Raw genomic sequence first — 16980 nt, 5'->3', positions numbered from 1 at the left:
GCAGGTCAGTAAATTGAGGCTAAACTCCAAAGGTAACCTATCTGTAGTGGGGTACTTTCCCCAGCCTATCACCCAAGCTGCAGGCACTTTTTCGTCCTGCAACAAAGGTTCTTACATGCGAAGGTGGTTCGAGTGTTACAGCTCTAGCAGGAAATCCTGAATCTGTTCTTAGAGTGCAATCCCTAGATTGCTGGACCTATGGCATATACAATTAATAATTACTAAAAGACATCACAACTGACTTTCTGATCCATCACCAATTCCACAATCGGATTCCTTGTGGATCAGATTGTCTGAGCACTATTTAACATTTAAGTAACCCAGGTAACAACCTGCCATCCTTGTGACCGTACATATGCAGTCTGGTGCAATAATCTTTGTGTCAAACATTTCTAGTCTCACCTATTCATCAACTAACCTGCACACTGCTTCCATCCTCTCAGGTCAAAGCAAGGGATTACTCTGGGGTACAACATTAAGCTTGTGAACTGCATACGCCAAAGTTTAAATTTTCATGGTCAATCTTATCCTCACTCCCATTAAAGCACTTTTGCGAAAATCTTTCACGATGAAGTCTTACCACTCCAAACCCTCACTAGCTGCAATGTTAGTATTTGTGCAAATGTATAATTTAGCTGCCTCACTAAGACTGGCGTGAAATGTCACGTCCTTTGAGCAAATAGGCTGTGACCTGCACAAATGGACCAGCGCTTGATGTATGCCTACAGTCATCTGAGCAGCCAACACAGAATGGTCTGACAATGACCTATCAAAGTACCTTGCATCAGTAAAAGAATTTGTATCAGTAAAAGAATGCACGTTGTTAAGTCCCGCCAAAAGAAAATCTATCCCAGAGTAAAAGATGCGGCATGCGTTGTGAAAGAGATGTCCTAGCTCTATCTAACCTGTGCTATAAATTCCATTCTTCCCTCAATTAACAGTCTGCCATGATAGTTCTCAACGTTCTGAATGGCAGACCTAGAGACAGACAGCAAAAGAACAAAAGCCAAATTTAATTTACAATTATATTCCCTCATCCAAACTATCCAGAGCATGCCGTGACTTGCCACAATTAAATTTTTTAAAGAAAAAGGTAGAGTTGTAATCAGGGGCATAATGCACAATAACAGATAAGACATATCATTAATATCTCCCACCATCCCAAAATAGTGGATATTTTAGACTCGCACAGGTGGACAAAGTATGTGTAGGTCACAGTTTATAATCAGAACCCATGCAGCCAAAAAAGTAAATGAGGGACAGTTCATATGATGACCCCATTTCATTGCTAACCCCCCAGGTTCAACTGTGTTCAAATGGGCGTCTTGAAACGTTACTAATGAAGCATTCCACAGATTTAGGCAGGATTTTATCCTGCTTCATATTACCACCCCATTTATATCCTTAACATTTCAAAATCAACAATGATGATGATGTCATTAATACTCCAAACTAGGGGGTCATTATGATCGCGGACGGACTTGAGTCCGTCCGCGACCCCAGAGCATGAGGGAACGTCCGCATGGGCTGCGGCGTTCCCTCTATGCAGATTAGGATGTGACCGCCAGGGTGGCGGTCACATCCTCTATTTTTAACATTGCTGCGGGTGGAGCTTCAAGCTGCACCCGCAGCAATGTTAAAAATGCATGCACAGCATTTGCGTGCACAAAGCGGCAGGCACCGCGCGGTGCCTGCTGCATTGTGCACGCAAATGCAGGGGGGTACCATAGGTACCCCCCATGTGCACCCCCCACCCCCCACTACACCTTGGGGGCCCGCAACGGGCCCCTGCAGTGCAGTTACACATGCTTTTCCACGGCGGAAAAGCCGGCGCGGAAAAACATGTTCCCAAGCACATCCTAATCTGGCTGACGGTGTCTAAGAGACACCTTCACCATTTTAGTGCTTTTCCGCCGCGGTTGTAAGCCAGCCGCGGCGGAAAAGCTGCGGACCTAAACCATGACCCACCAGCCATCCTAATGTGGCGGTGGGTTCTGGTGGGTCCGCAGAGGATTTTCCGCATCCTCCGGGCCGGCGGTGGCTTCCGCCGGCCCGGAGGATGCGGAAAATCCTAATGACCCCCTTCATTAGGATGGAGGATTTTCCGCATCCTCCATCCTAATGACCCCCTAAGTGCAGCCACCAAAATGAACACAAGCACGGCTCAAGCATACCTCAATCTCAGTGAATGGCCACTCTTCAAAAGTAAATAAATCACAATTGCATTCAACCAACAAACACACCTATATAACTGTTATAATCCCTAAGCAACCCCCACATCCCACCCAATTAATCCAAGCCCCAATCTTAGATGCACTCCTTTGACGAAGAATGATGGGTCGCTATGTACACCCCTACCCAAAGTGTCAGTTAGTACGTAGGAGAGTGTCATGAGGGAATCGAGTACAAATCAGTGAGCAAACACACCACTGATGTTCCACTAAAAGGGAAATATGTGTATAGACCGAGAGCGCATGAGCCAATATATAGAATGATAATTTAATCATAATTTGAGTCATCCACCTTCTCTTCAAATATAAATCCATGGCGGCCCCCTCAGTCCCCTGCAGCATAAGCAACTCTCACCTGATGTCCCTTTAAAGTCCTCGACCCTGCATTTAAATATCTCCTATGCCTAATCCTTCCCAGAAAATTGCATAAACTGGTCGAGCATTCTTTTCTTCATGTCTTGAACAGTGATTCTAACCACCTCAACCGTCTGTGACATTTTATGTGAGTCACAAAGAGGCTCACTGACCTCAAATGCTACAGCATAAGTTTTCAACCAACCTGAACATGTAGCCAGATAATGATGGGAACATATACAGGTGTAAATTTACCAGTAAATCTGCCAGTGACTCAGGGCCACTATTGCAGACATGATACAAGAGATGAGCAGGCATCGGGATCCAGATCCACAAATAACCCTACACACGACAGAATTTGCTCTGCACGCCAAATCCAGCAAGGTAAAAATCAAATCATAAACCAAACTCGGGAGAGTCATGGAATAATGTGCCACAAGTCTGCATTTTCTCAGTAAGTGTAGCTTTGAAAATTACAAAAATTGGTACCAAAATAGACGTCCACAAAAGGCATGCTGTGTATCAAATCAAAGAGAGTCAAGTGGCCACTAGCTAGCAGGGCAAAATGAGGGAGAAGGAAACTTCAGAGGAAGACCAGGCTCCTATGCAGCTCTCACCTGCCTGGCCGTGTAAAATAATATCCTGATAAAGATCCTCCTAAAAAACCTAAAGACCTCTAGCTCAATAATGTTTCTCCAAATTAGTCCTATTTGCTTGCGGGGGGAGTGGTGGAGGGGGGGGGGGGGGGGATCAAGAGCAGCAAAGCCACAACATCAACTTTCTACAGCTGGGCCCACCCAGTCCGAAGCAAGACACACTCCCATCCCACAGCAGATCAAAATAAATCGACACATTGTCACCAGATCTACGCATTGAGTCACTTAATCAAATTACTAGACCAAAGTTTTCACCCTTTTTTTAATAAAAAAGAATATATATATATATATATATATATATATATATATATATATATATATATATATATATATATATCAATGCTCGAAGGTGTCCACCTTTGAGTAGCACGCGAACAGCAGCTTGGTTTATGTATAGGTGAGGACGGGGATCCACTCGTAGACGCCGCTCCGTACGGGATCTGCCCGACGCGTTTCGAAGCTCCATCTGCTTCTCTTCAGGGGCTTTAAAGGAAGCGGTGTGCGCAACCGCCGACCCACTTCCCCATTTAATGTATAACACACCCACCGATGGGAGGCTCAAATGAGACTGTGCATTCTGGGAAGTGTGGTCCGGGAAGCACACAATCAAGTCCTGTATGGACTCCACAAGTGGGCCCGTCCTCGATTCCAAGTACGACTGCTGCTTCACATTAGTGACCCCCAGGGTACCGGGGTGGTGCATACTCCGCGGCTGGACGGCCGCGTATAAATCAACGCTCGAAGGTGTCCACCTTTGAGTAGCACGCAAACAGCAGCTTGGTTTATGTATAGGTGAGGACGGGGATCCACTCGTAGACGCCGCTCCGTAAGGGATCTGCCCGACGCGTTTCGAAGCTCCATCTGCTTCTCTTCAGGGGCTTTAAAGGAAGCGGTGTGCGCAACCGCCTACCCACTTCCCCATTTAATGTATAACACACCCACCGATGGGAGGCTCAAATGAGACTGTGCATTCTGGGAAGTGTGGTCCGGGAAGCACACAATCAAGTCCTGTATGGACTCCACAAGTGGGTCCGTCCTCGATTCCAAGTACGACTGCTGCTTCACATTAGTGACCCCCAGGGTACCGGGGTGGTGCATACTCCGCGGCTGGACGGCCGCGTATAAATCAATGCTCGAAGGTGTACACCTTTGAGTAGCACGCAAACAGCAGCTTGGTTTATGTATAGGTGAGGACGGGGATCCACTCATAGACGCCGCTCCGTACGGGATCTGCCCGACGCGTTTCGAAGCTCCATCTGCTTCTCTTCAGGGGCTTTAACGGAAGCGGTGTGCGCAACCGCCGACCCACTTCCCCATTTAATGTATAACACACCCACCGATGGGAGGCTCAAATGAGACTGTGCATTCTGGGAAGTGTGGTCCGGGAAGCACATAATCAAGTCCTGTATGGACTCCACAAGTGGGCCCGTCCTCGATTCCAAGTACGACTGCTGCTTCACATTAGTGATCCCCAGGGTACCGGGGTGGTGCATACTCCGCGGCTGGACGGCCGCGTATAAATCAATGCTCGAAGGTGTCCACCTTTGAGTAGCACGCGAACAGCAGCTTGGTTTATGTATAGGTGAGGACGGGGATCCACTCGTAGACGCCGCTCCGTACGGGATCTGCCCGACGCGTTTCGAAGCTCCATCTGCTTCTCTTCAGGGGCTTTAACGGAAGCGGTGTGCGCAACCTTCGACCCACTTCCCCATTTAATGTATAACACACCCACCGATGGGAGGCTCAAATGAGACTGTGCATTCTGGGAAGTGTGGTCCGGGAAGCACACAATCAAGTCCTGTATGGACTCCACAAGTGGGCCCGTCCTCGATTCCAAGTACGACTGCTGCTTCACATTAGTGACCCCAGGGTACCGGGGTGGTGCATACTCCGCGGCTGGACGGCCGCGTATAAATCAATGCTAGAAGGTGACCTCCTTTGAGTAGCATGCGAACAGCAGCTTGGTTTATGTATAGGTGAGGACGGGAAACCACTCGTAGACGCCGCTCCGTACGGGATCTGCCTGACGCGTTTCGAAGCTCCATCTGCTTCTCTTCAGGGGCTTTAACGGAAGCGGTGTGCGCAACCGCCGACCCACTTCCCCATTTAATGTATAACACACCCACCGATGGGAGGCTCAAATGAGACTGTGCATTCTGGGAAGTGTGGTCCGTGAAGCACACAATCAAGTCCTGTATGGACTCCACAAGTGGGCCCATCCTCGATTCCAAGTACGACTGCTGCTTCACATTAGTGCCAGGGTACCGGGGTGGTGCATACTCCGCGGCTGGACGGTCGCGTATAAATCAATGCTCGAAGGTGTCCACCTTTGAGTAGCACGCAAACAGCAGCTTGGTTTATGTATAGGTGAGGACGGGGATCCACTCGTAGACGCCGCTCCGTACAGGATCTGCCCGACGCGTTTCGAAGCTCCATCTGCTTCTCTTCAGGGGCTTTACCGGAAGCGGTGTGCACAACCGCCGACCCACTTCCCCATTTAATGAATAACACACCCACCGATGGGAGGCTCAAATGAGACTGTGCATTCTGGGAAGTGTGGTCCGGGAAGCACACAATCAAGTCCTGTATGGACTCCACAAGTGGGCCCGTCCTCGATTCCAAGTATGACTGCTGCTTCACATTAGTGACCCCCAGGGTACCGGGGTGGTGCATACTCCGCAGCTGGACGGCCGCGTATAAATCAATGCTCAAAGGTGTCCACCTTTGAGTAGCACGCAAACAGCAGCTTGGTTTATGTATAGGTGAGGACGGGGATCCACTCGTAGACGCCGCTCCGTACGGGATCTGCCCGACGCGTTTCGAAGCTCCATCTGCTTCTCTTCAGGGGCTTTAACGGAAGCGGTGTGCGCAACCGCCGACCCACTTCCCCATTTAATGTATAACACACCCACCGATGGGAGGCTCAAATGAGACTGTGCATTCTGGGAAGTGTGGTCCAGGAAGCACATAATCAAGTCCTGTATGGATTCCACAAGTGGGCCCGTCCTCGATTCCAAGTACGACTGCTGCTTCACATTAGTGACCCCCAGGGTACCGGGGTGGTGCATACTCTGCGGCTGGACGGTCGCGTATAAATCAATGCTCGAAGGTGTCCACCTTTGAGTAGCACGCAAACAGCAGCTTGGTTTATGTATAGGTGAGGACGGGGATCCACTCGTAGACGCCGCTCCGTACAGGATCTGCCCGACGCGTTTCGAAGCTCCATCTGCTTCTCTTCAGGGGCTTTAACGGAAGCGGTGTGCACAACCGCCGACCCACTTCCCCATTTAATGTATAACACACCCACCGATGGGAGGCTCAAATGAGACTGTGCATTCTGGGAAGTGTGGTCCGGGAAGCACACAATCAAGTCCTGTATGGACTCCACAAGTGGGCCCGTCCTCGATTCCAAGTACGACTGCTGCTTCACATTAGTGACCCCCAGGGTACCGGGGTGGTGCATACTCCGCGGCTGGACGGCCGCGTATAAATCAATGCTCGAAGGTGTCCACCTTTGAGTAGCACCCGAACAGCAGCTTGGTTTATGTATAGGTTAGGACGGGGATCCACTCGTAGACGCCGCTCCGAACGGGATCTGCCCGACGCGTTTCGAAGCTCCATCTGCTTCTCTTCAGGGGCTTTAACGGAAGCGGTGTGCGCAACCGCCGACCCACTTCCCCATTTAATGTATAACACACCCACTGATGGGAGGCTCAAATGAGACTGTGCATTCTGGGAAGTGTGGTCCGGGAAGCACACAATCAAGTCCTGTATGGACTCCACAAGTGGGCCCGTCCTCGATTCCAAGTACGACTGCTGCTTCACATTAGTGACCCCAAGGGTACCGGAGTGGTGCATACTCTGCGGCTGGACGGCCGCGTATAAATCAATGCTCGAAGGTGTCCACCTTTGAGTAGCACGCGAACAGCAGCTTGCTTTATGTATAGGTGAGGACGTGTGCTACTCAAGAGGTGGACAACCTGGAGCGACAATTTACACGCGGCAGTCCAGCCGCGGAGTATGCACCACCCTGTTACCCTTGGCGGTCACGGAAGTGAAACAGCAGCCGTACATGGAATCGAGGAGGGGCCCACTTGTGGGGTCGATACAGGACTTGATTGTGTGCTTTCCGCACCACACTTCCCATAATGCACAGTCTCATCGGAGCCTCCCATCGGCGGGTGTGTCATATGGAAATTGGAGAAGTGTATCAGCGGGTGCGCACACCGCTTCCGTTAAAGCCCCTGAAGAGAAGCAGATGGAGCTTCGAAACGCGTCGGGCAGATCCATTACGGAGTGGCATCTACAAGCGGATCCCCGTCCTCACCTCCACATAAATTAAGCTGCTGCTCGTGTGCTACTCAAGAGGTGGACAACCTGGAGCGACAATTTACACGCGGCAGTCCAGCCGCGGAGTATGCACCACCCCGTTACCCTTGGGGGTCACGGAAGTGAAACAGCAGCCGTACATGGAATCGAGGACGGGCCCACTTGTGGGGTCCATACAGGACTTGATTGTGTGCTTTCCGCACCACACTTCCCATAATGCACAGTCTCATCGGAGCCTCCCATCGGCGGGTGTGTCATATGGAAATTGGAGAAGTGTGTCAGCGGGTGCGCACACCGCTTCCGTTAAAGCCCCTGAAGAGAAGCAGATGGAGCTTCGAAACGCGTCGGGCAGATCCATTATGGAGCGGCATCTACAAGCGGATCCCCGTCCTCACCTACACATAAATTAAGCTGCTGCTCGTGTGCTACTCAAGAGGTGGACAACCTGGAGCGACAATATATATATATATATATATATATATATATATATATATATATATATATATATATATATATATATATATATATATATATTGTTTTTGCTGCTGGTCAAGAATATTGCTTTACCCTCGGGGGTTGGTGACTCATAATTAATGCCTGCATTAAAGAGATCAATGTTTGACTTCATGGTCATAGGTTCAAATTCTAGAGAGTCTACTCAGCCATTTATATTTCGATAAAGTATTACTAATTTGACTAACAATAAACATCCATTATCTGTCAGCAGCTCTAAGAGACCTATCAAGGTGAACGTGCTATTTACAACTACTAGCCCAGCTGTATACTGTGATTTTTACTTATTTGTCATTATGTGATGCAGTAGTGGAGGGACAGAGTCAGACAGATGTATGCGGGTACCTTGTAAGTATATTAGTCTACCCCAAACGTTATCACCTTTTTAGATGCAAGTTTGGCATTTGACTGATTCTGTCCCAACCCAACTGACCTTCCAAAAATGAATCTGACATGTGGCCAACTGTGCACGGTACTACAGTCACTGGTCTAACGTCACTGAATCTGAATCAGCTAAATCAACCTCTCAGAGGCAAATCTGTCATGTTACTGACATTTACCAAGCCCCAATGTCCTTTATATTTACAACAAGGGGTGGTGAGGGACGGAGTCTCTGAATTAAGCAGAAAGCTCTCACCCAGTCAAGAGATCAGGGCTAGATCCAACACCGTTTTTTAGCTCACTGCACCATCCCAGTTTCAGAACCTGGCTGTATGCAAATTAGTCTATTCCTGTCCCAGTGCATGATGGGAACAGGGCAAACCAAACTACAAAAGCCAATTCTTACACTGGGAAGGAAACAAGCTCCCGGGGACCGGTTTCTGGCATTACAGCCGTCTTCGGCCCGGTTTGCTTGAATCCTGATGGTGCAATGAGCAAGGGTCTCACATCTGAGAATACCCTTCCACGCTTAGGGTGGACAAAAATATTTACAACAAGGGGTGGTGAGGGACGGAGTCTCTGAATTAAGCAGAAAGCTCTCACCCAGTCAAGAGATCAGGGCTAGATCCAACACCGTTTTTTAGCTCACTGCACCATCCCAGTTTCAGAACCTGGCTGTATGCAAATTAGTCTGTTCCTGTCCCAGTGCATGATGGGAACAGGGCAAACCAAACTACAAAAGCCAATTCTTACACTGGGAAGGAAACAAGCTCCCGGGGACCGGTTTCTGGCATTACAGCCGTCTTCGGCCCGGTTTGCTTGAATCCTGATGGTGCAATGAGCAAGGGTCTCACATCTGAGAATACCCTTCCACGCTTAGGGTGGACAAAAATATTTACAACAAGGGGTGGTGAGGGACGGAGTCTCTGAATTAAGCAGAAAGCTCTCACCCAGTCAAGAGATCAGGGCTAGATCCAACACCGTTTTTTAGCTCACTGCACCATCCCAGTTTCAGAACCTGGCTGTATGCAAATTAGTCTGTTCCTGTCCCAGTGCATGATGGGAACAGGGCAAACCAAACTACAAAAGCCAATTCTTACACTGGGAAGGAAACAAGCTCCCGGGGACCGGTTTCTGGCATTACAGCCGTCTTCGGCCCGGTTTGCTTGAATCCTGATGGTGCAATGAGCAAGGGTCTCACATCTGAGAATACCCTTCCACGCTTAGGGTGGACAAAAATATTTACAACAAGGGGTGGTGAGGGACGGAGTCTCTGAATTAAGCAGAAAGCTCTCACCCAGTCAAGAGATCAGGGCTAGATCCAACACCGTTTTTTAGCTCACTGCACCATCCCAGTTTCAGAACCTGGCTGTATGCAAATTAGTCTGTTCCTGTCCCAGTGCATGATGGGAACAGGGCAAACCAAACTACAAAAGCCAATTCTTACACTGGGAAGGAAACAAGCTCCCGGGGACCGGTTTCTGGCATTACAGCCGTCTTCGGCCCGGTTTGCTTGAATCCTGATGGTGCAATGAGCAAGGGTCTCACATCTGAGAATACCCTTCCACGCTTAGGGTGGACAAAAATATTTACAACAAGGGGTGGTGAGGGACGGAGTCTCTGAATTAAGCAGAAAGCTCTCACCCAGTCAAGAGATCAGGGCTAGATCCAACACCGTTTTTTAGCTCACTGCACCATCCCAGTTTCAGAACCTGGCTGTATGCAAATTAGTCTGTTCCTGTCCCAGTGCATGATGGGAACAGGGCAAACCAAACTACAAAAGCCAATTCTTACACTGGGAAGGAAACAAGCTCCCGGGGACCGGTTTCTGGCATTACAGCCGTCTTCGGCCCGGTTTGCTTGAATCCTGATGGTGCAATGAGCAAGGGTCTCACATCTGAGAATACCCTTCCACGCTTAGGGTGGACAAAAATATTTACAACAAGGGGTGGTGAGGGACGGAGTCTCTGAATTAAGCAGAAAGCTCTCACCCAGTCAAGAGATCAGGGCTAGATCCAACACCGTTTTTTAGCTCACTGCACCATCCCAGTTTCAGAACCTGGCTGTATGCAAATTAGTCTGTTCCTGTCCCAGTGCATGATGGGAACAGGGCAAACCAAACTACAAAAGCCAATTCTTACACTGGGAAGGAAACAAGCTCCCGGGGACCGGTTTCTGGCATTACAGCCGTCTTCGGCCCGGTTTGCTTGAATCCTGATGGTGCAATGAGCAAGGGTCTCACATCTGAGAATACCCTTCCACGCTTAGGGTGGACAAAAATATTTACAACAAGGGGTGGTGAGGGACGGAGTCTCTGAATTAAGCAGAAAGCTCTCACCCAGTCAAGAGATCAGGGCTAGATCCAACACCGTTTTTTAGCTCACTGCACCATCCTAGTTTCAGAACCTGGCTGTATGCAAATTAGTCTGTTCCTGTCCCAGTGCATGATGGGAACAGGGCAAACCAAACTACAAAAGCCAATTCTTACACTGGGAAGGAAACAAGCTCCCGGGGACCGGTTTCTGGCATTACAGCCGTCTTCGGCCCGGTTTGCTTGAATCCTGATGGTGCAATGAGCAAGGGTCTCACATCTGAGAATACCCTTCCACGCTTAGGGTGGACAAAAATATTTACAACAAGGGGTGGTGAGGGACGGAGTCTCTGAATTAAGCAGAAAGCTCTCACCGAGTCAAGAGATCAGGGCTAGATCCAACACCGTTTTTTTAGCTCACTGCACCATCCCAGTTTCAGAACCTGGCTGTATGCAAATTAGTCTGTTCCTGTCCCAGTGCATGATGGGAACAGGGCAAACCAAACTACAAAAGCCAATTCTTACACTGGGAAGGAAACAAGCTCCCGGGGACCGGTTTCTGGCATTACAGCCGTCTTCGGCCCGGTTTGCTCGATTTTGGCCACTATAGGTGTGGCAGGGTATACTCAGACATGAGTCCCTTTCTCACTGCTCCATCAGGATTCAAGCAAGCCGGGCCGAAGAGGCTGAAATGCCAGAAACTGGTCCCCGGTAGCTTGTCTCCTTTCTGGTAAAGAATTGGCTTGGTAGTTTAGTCTGCCCTGTTCCCATGATGCACTGGGCCAGGGACAGACTGATTTGCATATAGCCAGATTCTGAGCTGGGATGGGGCAGTGAGATAAATAACGGTGATGGATCAAGCCCTGATCTTTGGACTGGGTAAGAGTGGTCTGCTCAATTCAGACACTCTGTTCATCACCACCCCCTTTTGTAAATCGATTTTGGCCACTATAGGTGTGGCAGGGTATACTCAGACATGAGTCCCTTTCTCACTGCTCCATCAGGATTCAAGCAAGCCGGGCCGAAGAGGCTGAAATGCCAGAAACCGGTCCCCGGTAGCTTGTCTCCTTTCTGGTAAAGAATTGGCTTGGTAGTTTAGTCTGCCCTGTTCCCATGATGCACTGGGCCAGGGACAGACTGATTTGCATATAGCCAGATTCTGAGCTGGGATGGGGCAGTGAGATAAATAACGGTGATGGATCAAGCCCTGATCTTTGGACTGGGTAAGAGTGGTCTGCTCAATTCAGACACTCTGTTCATCACCACCCCCTTTTGTAAATCGATTTTGGCCACTATAGGTGTGGCAGGGTATACTCAGACATGAGTCCCTTTCTCACTGCTCCATCAGGATTCAAGCAAGCCGGGCCGAAGAGGCTGAAATGCCAGAAACCGGTCCCCGGTAGCTTGTCTCCTTTCTGGTAAAGAATTGGCTTGGTAGTTTAGTCTGCCCTGTTCCCATGATGCACTGGGCCAGGGACAGACTGATTTGCATATAGCCAGATTCTGAGCTGGGATGGGGCAGTGAGATAAATAACGGTGATGGATCAAGCCCTGATCTTTGGACTGGGTAAGAGTGGTCTGCTCAATTCAGACACTCTGTTCATCACCACCCCCTTTTGTAAACCAATGTCCTTTATGCCACTCCTCTATGTGGCCAAGCCTTCCCCACTCCTGCTTAAGGGGATGTCCACAAGTGATGCACTCTGCTCTGCGAAACCGGTCCCAGGATGCTCGTTTCCGGTCGAGTGAAGACCTGGCTTGGCAGTTCGGGCTGGACTGTTCCCATAAGGCACAGGGTCAGACTGATTTGCATATAGCTGGGTTTGAACTGGGGTGGCTGAGTGAGCTAAAGAACGATGATGGATTCAGCCCAGATCTGTGGCTGGGGCTGAGTGTCTGAAAAGTTTCAGTGCTCCGTCTATCATCTCCTTGTGTCTGCCCTCTGCTCTGAGCCTGCCCAGCCTTCACATATGGTCCTAACAGGGTGTTGCAGTCGCCCCGCTCCAAACCATGTCATGTGTCACATCTTCATCCATTCTGGGCTTTTAAGCCCGCCACGCCCTTCATTCTGGGGCTCGTAGTATTGCTTATTCCAATAACAAATGTGGGCCCCCAAGTGGCTGCTTGTGAGGTGCTGTTTGTAACAAGCTATCATTGGCTGTAGCTGCAGCACTTGTGCGGTGTCACTAAGCAGGTATGAGACTGGCCACCCTCTCAGAAGAAGGTTAAAAAGGGAAGGTCATGCATGCAGTACAATACAAATGTTGTTATTAACAAGGCAGACAAGTATTGCATGAGTAAACACATGGATTACAAATGCTGTATACAAATGGCTTCTGTGGGCATTGCAACTCAGGATGGATCGTCCATGCAGTGATTTCATTCCTTCTCAACACATGAAAAGTAAACACACACAAAAGAGGTAAGAATCAGGTCAATGACAGCTAAATTCAAAGAGACACTATCAGTGGCAATAAGCTCACAAAATGCTGTCTCCATGGCGACCGGACCAGGAGACATTTCAAGGTCCTCACAAATGTTGTCATCTAACTGTATCCTTACACACAGAATGAGCCAGGAAATCATTCAAACTTGGACTTCAGGAGTGCATCCGAAGCTTAACCCCTCAAGGAATGATGTTGTCCTTGTTAATGGAACAACCCACACGCCCCTCATTCAGGGGTGGATTTACAACATGACGTTAAATAGCATCTTCCTCTAACCATCATCCTCCACCAAAGTTTCAGCTGTTCACCATAGCTCTAAATCTGTCTGTCAAGAACCATATCAAGAACATCACAAACAGAATGATTATACTTATACTACTGAGCAAAATAGAAGTCCTTTCTCCCTCCTCTAAACCTCCATCCACGCTCTTGTCTCATCACAATCTGATGGAGTTGTTACACTATTCACAAGTCTACAAAGTATTCAATGACCTCAGTCAAGACCAGTTCATGCAGTGGCTCGACTAATCACCACTCAAATAACATTCAAAGATAGTTGCATTCTATATTTGGGCAGTGATTAATTTGAGCCTGTGGTTTCCGGTACTCGATATTGGAACTTAAATGTTAACACCGGCACTTATGACATTCTACACAGTTTATCTAAATTAGAGATTAACACAACAACAGTTATTTAACACCTTCAGTGCTCATGACGAGACTAGCTCGTCATGAGTCACAGTGGAGCTGTGCTCATGACGAGCTGGTCTCGTCATAACGGCTGCGCTCCGCCCACTTTGCAATTGATTCCCTGCCTTTGCGGGCGAAATAATTAGTGGGCGGAGTCGTGACGAGACCAGCTTGTCATGAGCACAGCTCCACTGTGACTCATGACGAGCTGGTCTCGTCATGAGCACCGCAGCGCCATGCTCACCCACCCCCCGCACCGTGGGGGAATTACCGCCGCAGCAAAGGGGTTATTATTTCAATGAACACTAAAAATTACTAATATCTGCTGCCCAAGCAATTTTTTGTAGCATTGGGGTCTGCAATAGTCTGAAATGTCATACTTTTAGGGTTGTTTTGATTAGTAGTTGTGTTGATTCTGTCATTGGCGGCATGTATTGGGGCATTGAGTAGTGCAAGCTGCAGGGCCTCTTGACAGGCATACGACACTTATCTATTTTTACAAATTTAACACTGTTTTTGGATCAAACCTTTTCACCTCATCCCTTTTAAAATCTGCCAACCACCACTGAATATGGACAAGATGCAAATTGGTCTTATTTCATATGATGCAATTTCAGACATCCCTGCCCTTATTCACATAACATATAAAGGCCTTCACAATCTCATGTCAAGGTTAACAAAGGAAAACAGCAAGAAAACAGCAAGATTGTAGAAGTATAGTAAATGAATGTCAGTACCTTAACCAGACAGCCATAATTCTTAAATGGACATTCTATGTCAGCTTCAGGACACACAGAGAGGTGGTCAGCAATCTATGAAGACAACAAAAAGAACACCATTATAAGATTTAACATATAAATATATTTTTTTTTAGAATAACAACTTCGCGCAATTTTCGACAATGAGAAAGTAGTTTACGTAGGAGTTGCAATACATTGGGCCAGATGTTGGAATACAGTTAAAAAAAATATTACCTGACATAATATTCCTCCATTGAATGTAGATTTATTACTAACTCCAATGGGGTGATACGTTAATAAATTATTTAGGACACAATATTTTTGTGAGACAATATTTAGGCCATGATATGCTGGTCCCGTACCCACACAATTTAGTGCTGTTATTGTTCTTTAGCTTTGTTATCTTCTGAGCCCCTTTCTTCAGACATTCATAGAGAAATACCTGGACAGGCAGTTTATGATGCAAAATAAATAGTTAATACTAAAAGAATTACAGTAACTGAGAAGCTAGGGTTGAAAGAGATGTTAATTTTGCAGGCGCAGTCAGGCAGCCATTTGGCTACACGAAACGAATAGCTGGATGCAAAATACTGGTTGCAAATTGTGGCCAGTAAAGATTTTTAAGATCCGACCCATATGTACCAAATGTTACTATCAGTCCAGACAATCAATGGAGCTAGTCTGTTTGCAATGACCCAAGCAAGTATCTTATTGTCTAGATTTAGTAGAGAGAGAGTTATATATTACTGGCAATCCTGTTCACCGTTACTGGGTTTAATATCGGGTTAACCGCCTCTCTAGTGGTTGGAGGGATTTCTACAGAATCCAATGCCTCTTGGTATGGATCTGTTGGTCTAGGCACTACTAGTACTTTGTATGTTTTATAAAAATCCGCAGTAAGGTAGTCAATTCCAGCTTTCCCCTCACCCAGGCCTTCAAAGGCTGTTATAATCTATTGAGGTTCTACTTTACAAAGCAGAATTTCTCTAGCCCCTCCCTCTATCCATGCAAGTCCAATGTCTTCAAGATAATTCTGCATGTCAAGGCTGCGGTCAACATTTTGCTTGTGTATATAGTGTAAAATGCCCAAATCTCCCAGAAAAGTGTCAGGTGCCACCAACCATTTTCAAAGTGTCAAGTTTAAGAGAGTGTAGCGAACTGTGTGGTGTGCTTTATGAATCAACCAAGAGAGGGTTTTACTGGGCCAATCGAATTCCCCGTAGTGCCAGGCAATTGTGTTTTTAGAGATATATTTAGTTTTTCTGTCAACTAGTTGCAGGTATGTTTGTAATACTTTGTGCCACTCCAAAAGTGCCTGCTGGAAGGGGTCTTGATTGTATTGATTTTCAATTTGCAATAGCTGTGCTTCTGTTTTTCGGAATTTTGTACGCATTGAATCGAGAACTCGAAACTTTTTGCCTCGTGTGTCCCCTCTAATGTATACATTAAACAATTCCAACACTGTGACAAGCTTCATGACTGAGACAATATCAGTCAGTGATAGGCGTTTAAAGCTTCACTCAGAGAACAGAGGGTCTAATATGCCACAGAATCTCTAAAGGTGTAATTTGGAAAATGCCAAGCCGATTGCACTTTCCGGGAGGTCAAGTGTGAGAATGAACGGGGAATGGCCGGAGAGGGTATGCAGTAGCTGTGTGATACCCAAGGGAGTTTCTCCACAGAGGCCAGCCAAAACTCTATGCAAGAATGTATGTCATGTAATGTAATGTGGAGTAGTACGAATAGGCATTTTTGCCCTCCCTCTCTCTCACCCAATGTCTCTCAGCTCATCCATCGATATTAACTCTTTCACTACTTTTGCTGCTCTTGAGTGGTCAGAGTGATTGGGGTTATTACTATGTGTTATGGATTGTATAGTTAGTTTAAATTCCCCTTTCCATATCACATTATTTGCTTTGTGTTCCCTCAAAGAAGTCAGGGTCATCAACAGTAGAGGCATAAACATTATTAAAAGTGACAGGTATGTCATTCAATATTCAATGCAAGTATATAAATCTGCACAGAGGGTCTAAAGTGTATTCCTAATTAATATTGCAACCCACCTCGCATATGTGCTGCATCAAGCATAGAAAATGCTTTTATCTCCATGAGCTGGCGAATGAACATTACATAGATACTCCTAAATGAGTTTCGTGTAAAATCACAATCTCTACTTTGTGTCTTTCTAAGTACATAAGAATCTGTGGCCTCCTCTTGGGGTTAGCCATCCCGTAAATGGTCATAGCTTTAATCCTAGCTATACTCCAGTTGGACAATTAGCTATCTGACCATTAGGAGGACGTTGCAATTTGGTGCTGTTTTAAAATG

At 47.3% G+C, this 16980-nt stretch overlaps 1 protein-coding gene across 1 annotated transcript in view; it reads right to left on the bottom strand.

Annotated features, from left to right (window-relative positions):
* The window catches only part of TRAF5 (TNF receptor associated factor 5), a 253278-nt gene that overhangs the window by 20522 nt on the left and 215776 nt on the right, over positions 1-16980 (bottom strand). The window contains exon 9 of the mRNA XM_086927840.1: positions 14650-14724. Coding sequence (XP_086783966.1) covers positions 14650-14724 — 75 coding nt within the window. The remainder of the gene's footprint in view (positions 1-14649; positions 14725-16980) is intronic.

The sequence above is a fragment of the Lissotriton vulgaris genome, chromosome 6 (genome assembly GCF_964263255.1).
Source record: "Lissotriton vulgaris chromosome 6, aLisVul1.2, whole genome shotgun sequence".
NCBI lineage: Eukaryota > Metazoa > Chordata > Amphibia > Caudata > Salamandridae > Lissotriton > Lissotriton vulgaris.
Note: the sequence above shows the minus strand (reverse complement) of the source record. Positions and strands in the feature narration are given on the sequence as shown.